The 9,902-nt window shown below is 26.4% G+C and overlaps 1 protein-coding gene across 1 annotated transcript; it reads right to left on the bottom strand.

The window, feature by feature from the left end:
- Positions 1-6,557: 6,557 nt before the first annotated feature.
- Positions 6,558-7,019, bottom strand: LOC112803728 (S-protein homolog 5). The gene has a single exon (XM_025847204.1). It carries the CDS (start codon positions 7,017-7,019, stop codon positions 6,558-6,560), a length of 462 nt encoding a protein of 153 aa, XP_025702989.1.
- Between the last annotated feature and the right edge of the window lie 2,883 nt (positions 7,020-9,902).

Genomic DNA, 9,902 nt, shown 5'->3' with positions numbered 1-9,902 from the left:
TAAAAAAGATTTATTCTCTTATTTAATTAATTATCACAAAATCTTCCGATCTTATTCTTTCCATTTCAAAGTATAGTTATCCGAAAATAAAAATATACACATTTTAAACTACAAGAATTGACAAAATTATTTTTAAATGAACAAATGTATCAAATTATACTTATTCAATGATCACAATTAAATTAAAGTGCTATCAGAAAAACTATATCCTTTTATTTTAAAAAATAGACTTTTATTTTAAAATATTAAATTGTATGTTACATGTTACCATTTACTGTGTAAAAAATTTTATAAAATCATTAAATTACATTCATTCTTATAGATAATCATTATTTATATAATAAATAGAAAAAATAATTATTTTTGTTGATATGACATCATATAATTAAATATGCATATAAAACTAATTTATACCAACAATACATTAAAATTAAATTATATTTTAAAATGAAAAATACCTGTTAAACAAAAATAGTTTTGTACATACACCACTAAAGATATGGTCCATAATACACTCGTATGCCATACATTGACGAAGCTTTGACAAATAAATGCAGTGAGTCAATATAGCGTACTCTTGAGAATATTTAATGTATTAATTGCATTTGGAAGCAAATATTTAACATTTTTCATTGCATTCATGGGATTGGATAGGATAGAAGCAATTTTAGTTTCTCTCTCAATAATAATTATAATTCTTTCTTTTATTTCAATCCTTGTTTTACTGAATTTAATTCGTCAACGTTACTTTAAAAATTGGAGGGTTGGAAGCTTGGCGAAGAGGGAGAAAGAAGAGAAAAATTAAAGTAACATTTTTCCTTTACTTCAGGTGAAACATAAGAAATTCTATTTAAACTATAATTCACCGAAATAATATTATCATTTATTTATGAATTATAGCTCACAGAGCCACAGTAATTTATTGATTATTAGTAATAGATCCTTAAATGAAGTTTAGATCTGCAACGAATTAGTCATTAATATGTCAGTTTAGGAGCGAGATACCGTGAATAAAAGAAAAAACTTGATAGGGTTAAAATTAAAAATTTACTTATATTCCCTCTATATAAAAAGAAAGAGAAGAGCTTTCTACAAAATTGATCATATCAGCAAGTATATCAACCGATTAAATAAAAAGATGAGTATATCACTCTCCAAAGTAGTAGTATCAATGTCAATGTTATTAGCCATAATTTTTTCCTTGAATTTCAACGTTGGAGGGAGTGGTGAGGATGGATGGCTTCCACCAGCCACAGTGGTAGTTTCCATTTACAATAGATTGAACAATAAGCAGCTTGGTGTTCATTGCAAAGACAAACACACAGATTTTGGATTCCAAAGAGTATCAGTTGGGCATATGTGGGGTTTCACCTTCTATCCTAATCCTCTTTGGTTCACATCATTATACTTTTGCAGCTTTACATGGTATGGAGCACCAGTAGTTCACTACTTTGACATTTATGATCACAAACGTGACAAGAATGCTTGTGCAACTTGTGTTTGGGATATCTTTGAAACTGGTCCGTGCAGGGTTACGGATAATGCTTCTCTACAATGTTATGCTTGGAACAAAAATCATGGGGTGTAACATATATATACATGATAGATTTTAGTATGGCTATGATGATGATAGTTATAATGGTTATATAAGTGTTGTTAAAATTAAAGTTATATATATTTTTTATTTTGAGTTAAAATAATAAAAAAGCATTACTTTAATTTTAACAATATTTTTTAAAATATTATAAATACCGCAGTCATCGTAGTATAAATATACTAGAACGAGATTATATATAGCTTGATGTTTTTATATTTTTGTCCTTTGAATTTCATATATTCAATATAAATAAATGAATAATATGCGTATAGCCGCATATATCATTAATAAATACAAAAAGTAGAAGCAACTTTTGTGCAATTTAATTTCCGTTCCTTTTTATTTGTTACTTTAGCATGCTTTTCTTTGTTTGGTAATATTTATTAATTTTATTTTTATATGCATATTTATTATTGAATCTTCAATTACCATATCATTAATTTATTAAAAAATATTAAAAATGACTATGTTATTCTCTCTCTCATTTTTAATTATGGGTTGTCTTGTGATATATACTACTATGTATTCAGGCAAAGTGAAGTTAAGAAAAGGAAAAACTACCAAAAGTACCCATAAAGTTTACGAATGCTGACAAAAGTACCCATAAACTAAGAAAATTAACGATGTACCCATGGAAGATGGGTTTCGTATAATAAAAGTATCCAAATTCTAATTTTTTGTTGATTTTTTAATAAAATTTCCAAACTACCCCCACTCTCAACCTCAACTCACTTTTTCAACCTTTCGTAATTCAACCTGTACCTTTAAAATCTTTGTTATGGAGTCCAAAACTACTCCTATAATAGACCAGGCTGAAATCAATGGTGGTGGTGGTGGTAGAGGACTTTGACCGATTCCTGGCAGATAAATTTAGTATGATGAGCTCTTTCCCATTTTTTTCACCAATTCCTTCAAATAAAGAAAGCCCTCAAATTTAAAAAAAAAAAGAGAAAACAACTGAAACAATTAAAAACTGTTCCTTGTGATTTTTTCTTTGATTCTTCATTGGAATTGATTGATTCTTTTGTTAATCTCAGCGCTGCAATCCTCTGTTGCGTTACTATCCAAAATTTTTATCATAAAGGTTCATTTAGTTTGTTGTAGGAGTAGTTATGGACTCCATGGCAAGGGTTTTAAGGTGCATGTTGAGTTATGGAATGTTGAAAAAGTGAGTTGAGGTTGAGGGTGGAGTAGTTTGGGAATTTTATTAAAAAATCAATAAAAAATTACGGTTTGGATACTTTTGTCATACGAAACCCATCTTCTATGGGTACGTCGTTAATTTTCTTAATTTATGGGTATTTTTGTCAGCGTTCGTAAACTTTATGATACTTTTGGTAGTTTTTCCTTAAGAAAAAAGACGGAGCTAGTATGTGTATTTTTTTTTATTGAAAATACAAAATAATTAATCCTAATCCTTTGTGTTTCAAAATTAAATAACCATCCAAAAATTAAAAAAAAAAAAAAATATATATATATATATGCATATTATAAAAAGGTAATAATTGAATCTTTGCAACACTTAATAAAATTAAATTGTGTTAAAAACATAGAAAATTGTTCTTAAATAAATGAATAGATGTAAGTTATACGTACTTATAATCACCACAAGTGAATTAAGAGTGTCATGCAAAAAAATTGTGTCGTCTTATTGTTTAAAATATAAAAATTATTTAAAAATAGCTAAAGAGAGAGAGTAATTATTAATTAAATAAATGATAAAGTTTATTTTATCAACACTACTAGAACAATTCCGCTATATTACCAACAATATTTTTGCCAACTTCTACTAACTCTTGTTTATGACTGTGTTTAATGGAAGTGTCTTTGTGGATGTATGTAATAAAAATATTTTTTTATGATTGTATCTAATAAAAGTGTCTTTATAGATGTATTTCCTAAATATGTCTCTTTATACATGTATTTACAATTTTGCTAGAGAACCAAGAGGGATCTAGCCAATAATAAGCCAATAAATATTTTTGAATTATATTCTATACTAATTAATAACATTAATTGTCATTAATTAGTGGTTATTTAAATTTATTTTTTTAAAAGATACAAAATTAATGATTATTAATTGCCTCTTCTTAATCTAATTCACTTTTTATTATTTATTACGCAAAGACTAATTCTTCTTTCCAAAAAAAATTTCGAAACTCCAAAAAACAAAAAGCACCAAAACATAAGATAAAGAATCATCCAAATCCTAAGAAAAAAGTATACAAAACATAGGAAAAAGAATCATCCAAAATTAATAAAAAGAATCATCCGAAAATGTAGAAAAAATAAATATAAAAAATTAGTTAAAAAAATCATTCAAAACCAAATAGGAGGAGAAGAAGAAGAGGCGCAGGGTGGCTAGCGACAATGTCTTGGACGGCGTTGCGTGGACAGTGGATGGACTCGCGGTGGCGTGTTGCGATGAGTGGAGGAGTCGCCATGGATCGGAGTAGTTGATCGCCCGTCGCGAATGGAGACCTGATGGTGGCTGCGTCGCGACGGATGGAGAGCCGTGGGGTGCGAGTGGCGAGCGATGGGGAGTCGCGACGGGACGCGAAGAGGGTGAAGTAGAAGCGCGATGGTGGGTGTCTTTTCTGCGCAAACGGCAGATGAGGTGGCGGAGAAGGATGCAAGGACGACCGACAATGGTGCGCCGAGGACAATACTACGGCGACGCTAGTAACGCGAGGACGAAACCGCGATAGCGTGAGACATTGGGAAGAAGGATTATGATTTGTGATTTTGTGTCGTGAATGGTGAGTGGAAGTGAAAATAAATTAGGGTAAGTTTTGATTTAAAAATGCCATTGATGTTAATTAATCAAATTTTGAATTTTAAAAAATAATTTAAAATTAATCATGATTAATTGAGTTATTTAATTCTTGACTTGTAAATACTTAATTTCCTGTACTTTTCCTTTATATGATCACTAAAACTAATTCTAGAATTTTTGTAGTATTCTTCATTAATGGTCATTGTTATTACCGCTAAAATTTTAGGTCTTTTTCTAATCATAATCATTGTAGTTACACACTAATATATTTATACATAATATATAATTCCAACAAAATGAAACATTCTGTTACATTCACAATACCAAATCTTATTACAAATCTTAATCAATCTCAATTCTTAAAATATAAATTCACACCTCCACAAGTATACAAATTCTCAATATTTCTAAGTAATACCACTTTTCTGTAACCTTCAAAGAGATCAATAGATGGATTGTCTTCTGGAAGCCACTAAGCCCAGCCTACACCAATAAGGCAATAAACCAAACATCATCACCCAAAGAAAGAAATATAAATGTGAAGAAAAAATATACCAGAATCTTTATAACTTAATATTAGGATGAGAAAACATATAGATAAATAGGATATACAGTATGAATTTCAGATACCTAAAAAATTTGGTGAAGCAAGGTTCCAATCAATGCTACAGTAGAGTACTCATCGCGTTTAAGTCCCTCATCTAAGACAGTGCTCCTAAGGCAACCAATGTTATGGCAATCCTGGAGCCTTTAATTGTCAGAATAAGTGTTCTTGATATATCATTTTCTCTTTAAAGGCCTACATCATCCATGAAAGTGTGGATTTTGTTGTCACAAAGAGCTTTGAAGAGACTGCCAGTAAAACAATAGCGAGTATCACAGCCTCTGAAGCTGAGAAACACATGGTATTGGTATTGCCTTGAGACAGAAAAAGATGATGCTGAATCAAAGGAAGCTTGCACTTGGGACTCTGCTCTGACTGGGTAATTAGCAACAACAGATAATAACGTGTCCTCTTCAATAATTGCTAACGCTTGTTTAGTGGTCTTTTCAATAAATTCGTACTCAACTTCATCCTTGCACAATATAAAAGCACTTGTGTTCAACCATGCTAATCCACAAGATGCTCATTATTAGATATCAACTAACCATGTTATTCTACTTAACCACTCTAACTATTAATTGCTTGTTTGGGCGTTATTATTTTGATAAAAAAAGATCTTTTTTATTGAAAAAAGATCCTTTTTTATTGAAAAAAGATTCTTTTTTTATTTTTTAGTGTATTTGGCAAATTTCTAGTAATAAAAAAAAAGCACTAGAAAAATCAGAAAAATATCTTTTTTGAGAAGCTGTAATTTACATCTTTTTTTTAAAGATCTTTTTTCTTTAAAAAAAAGATGTTTTTCATATAATAAATAAACAAAAAAGTACTTTTATATTGTTATACCCAAACATAATCGATAAATAAAAAGATCTTTTTACATGAGATACCCAAACATAAAATTACTTTTACTTTTTCATAAGATCTTTTAAAAAAAGATAACTCGAAAAAAATCTTTTTTTAGAAGCTCACCCAAACAAGCCCTAAGTGAAATAGTTTAATGATGTGATATTAGATTATCAATGGCCAAAAAATATAAAATCGTATCCTTACTACTACGCTTAAAGTCCGAAGATATAAAAAAAGTAAATGTCCTGTTTAATCCTAAATCAACAGATAATTTCAAAAACTAAATTAGTATTTACTGTAATAATAATGAAGTAAGTTACTATTTGTAATGCAAGCGGATAAGTTGGCTGTCACGAAGAGAAAGTAAGTTAGGGTCTTTCTTTTATATTATTAATTTTTTAAGAGAAATTTGAAGAAGAGGAAAAAAAAAAAAGTAGAAGAATGGAGTTTAAAATTATTGAGAGAATGAAAGCGAGAGGAATTTAACTAAATGTAATGTTAGCAAAAATATTATTAATAGTACAATAATTTCGTTAAGTGTATATTAGTGACGGATTTGTTAGTGAAATAATATTGAAGCTATTTTAAATAATTTAGGATAAAAATAAAACGATTAAAATATTAAGAACCAAAATAATAAAATTCTCCTAAACACTAATAGAGATTAAAATAATACTTTATTCTATATCTTTTTATTATAAATTTTGAGAAATTCAAAGGAAAGATATACAAAGTTACACACCAAGATTATTATTGTTATCTCCAACACTTTTCCAATCAAAGCATTTGAGCTGACCATTACCCAAAACCTTACAACAACCGGATTCATGAACCTCCCAATCACACTCTCTACATCGATCACCACGCCTAAAAGAATAAATATCAAAGCGGTGTAGCCTCGTATCAGTGAGCCATGTGAAGCTACAAAAGTACAATGATGTAGGCCATAATGGGTCAGGGTGAAATTGGAAACTCCAACTTTCACCAACTCTAAGTGTTTGAAACCCATAATCCGATTGAGCGTCCTTGCAATGCAAATCAAGTTGCAGATCTTTTAAACGGTTCGTGATTCGAACTGTCACTGTTTTAGGAGGAAAATATAATCCATCTACACTCTCTCCACCAACATTTTTGAAACAAATAACTATTGTCAATAGCATATAAAGTGATATTATAAGGGTTTTAAAAAGCTCCATTTTTGTGCAATGGGTTGGTATAACAATGAATCATTCTTCACACAAAAGACTATGCTGTGTTTATAAATAGGGCTTTTTTTTCTTACTTTATTGCCTCATTTTGGATAATTAATTGTTATTTGATTTGTCATTTATTCACATATTTTTTTTAGGTGAATGCTATCCTTAGTCTCTCTCTAAAGTAATATGGTAAGTTATCATTTTTTATGTGTCATATTTTAACTCGATATTTATTTTAATATATTTGTTATATATTTATTAAAATATTAATTTAAAAATTTTCTTATATTAACTAAATTCTAAACTAAAATATTGATGTAACAAATTAAAAACAGAAATACAAATTAGTATCACCATAAAAATTTTCAATTTGAAAAGTTTATCGTGTCAAGTAGATCTTTAAATTTGAAAATTTATTCTATATAATTTGGTTTCGAATTATATGAAATAAAAAGGAAAAAATTGAAACACTTTATATCTTGTTTTTTAAAAATTAATGTAGCTAGTTTACAATTATTTTTTTTTAAAGGTCTGGATTTTTATTTAATTTTTGTTAAAAATCAGAAATTTTGTATGAAAAATAAAAGAGAGGATAGAGTAGCATTTACTTTTTTATGGTAATATTAGAAAAAAGAAAAAATTTAAGTTGTCTTATTTAATATTTATTAATTCTAACTATAATTAATAAATATTAAATAAGGTAATCTTTTATTAATTAATACCTACTTAATAAATTGTTGTCATTTATTCACATATTGTTTTTATTACTAATTAAGATTTTATTTTTATTTTTATTTTTAAATCTTTATAAGTTAGTTTATGCTTGGACCATTATTACAATACAACAGTATTTAAGACAAATTATTTCGTATTTTCAATATGCATTGAAAATGAATCAAGTTAGTTTGTGGATTTGATTAAACTCAATTCGTTAATAGTTCAATAAGTTGATCTCATAAATATATGAGTCAAATTTTAGTATAAATTTAATATCATATATTAAACTAGTTTATATATATGTGAGATGTACAAAAAAATATTTATTTTTTATTTATATCTGAAGTATTTTTAATAAAAAATATTCTTCAACATATTTTAACTTTAACTTAATCTCAATTTAATATTTTTTATTGGTGTAAATACTAAGCAAATGAAAAGTACATAACAAAGAAGTTTACAAAATAATTCCATTAATTAAAGAAAAAGACGTAGTATGTGATAAATTAATATCTTAATTTCTATGAGAAAATGTGTGTATATATCTTTTTATAAATAACCAAAATTTTAGGCTATATTTCCAACATTAATCATTACACATTCACAGGCTATATCTCTATTTTTGTATCGAGATATTCTAATTTTAAATTTTTAAATTTTATGTCTAGATATTATCTTGAGATTTTTAATAAAATTATACTTGCAAAGAAATTAAAATAAAAATAAAAGAACAAAATAATATAGACAAAAGCCTTAGAAAAAATTATATTTATAACAATATATTAATTAAATTCAAGATTAGAATATAACTTAGTAGCCATAACAAATTAAAAAAAATATAAACCTCAAATATAAAAAATTATAGTCACCTAATATACTAAGGGGCATATATACAATGTAGGATTCATCTACTTTAAATTAGAAATAGAAATATTCAATTAATATTAAATTAATTTGATTATTTATTTTTGGAATAAATCATTCTAAATATGTGTGATTGATTTATAAAATTAAAAATCTACTATAGTTTTTTCAATTAACAATTTCTTTATTTATGTATACGTATATATTAATTATTTAATTAATAATTTTCATATTCTCTTGATATATTATTTTGTTTAAATAATTTTAAATATTTATATATATATATATTAATTATACGTAAATATGTTATTTAAATTACCTATATTAATTATTTTTTAATTATGATTATTTTTTTATTATATATATATATATATATATATATATATATATATATACATATACGATCATTTAATGATTTTTTATTTTTTATTATTAATATGATAATATCATTATATGTGTGATTTTCATAAATTACCATAATCTTCATTAATAATGGTGATCTTTATAAATTACACTGTACAACTAAATTTTAATTATAGTCATTAATTTGATATACATTAATGCTAAATTAATCACACTAGACAAATAAATTTGTAATTAATACTAAACTAATTTGATATATATTAATTATAGTAATTAATTATAGTTATTAACTTAATTTTTTTTATACCCATAATTATTTTTTTATATATCTAAATATATATTATTTGATAACTAAATTTTAACTCAATGATCTTATTAATTGATGTTAGTGAAATTTTAACTCAACTAAATATATTGCAATAGACAACTAAACTTTTTAATTTTACAGTTATTGTAAATTTTAATCTAACTATTAACTATTTTATACAACGTGAATAAAATATTTTTAGTATCACTACTAATATTAGACAGGATTTAGTTTTTATTTGAGTAATAATCTAAAATTATTATTTATTATTAACATATTTTTTAATTAAGTTAGCAGTAAAGCCAAGGTAAGCTGCAATTGAGTGACAGTTAGGAAGTTAGTTACAAATAGAACTTACAAAAAGTCTCGATTTAGAAGTAGTTAGTTATTCTGATAGTTAGCTAAGACAGTTACATCTCTAACTATATATATCAATAACAGCTGTAAAAAAAAAGTTAGGTAAAATTCATTTTCTTCACTTCACAAAATATCTCAGATTGGCTTTTTTCTTTCTCTCTGCCTTCTCTCTATTCTTCACTTTATCTTCAACTCTGACCTGATACCTCACATGGTATCAGAGCTCAGATCTATGGAACATGCTTTACAATTTACCACCACAACACCTTCAGGCG

Source organism: Arachis hypogaea, chromosome 5 (genome assembly GCF_003086295.3).
Source record: "Arachis hypogaea cultivar Tifrunner chromosome 5, arahy.Tifrunner.gnm2.J5K5, whole genome shotgun sequence".
Lineage (NCBI taxonomy): Eukaryota > Viridiplantae > Streptophyta > Magnoliopsida > Fabales > Fabaceae > Arachis > Arachis hypogaea.
This window is presented reverse-complemented; position numbering and strand designations above follow the sequence as displayed.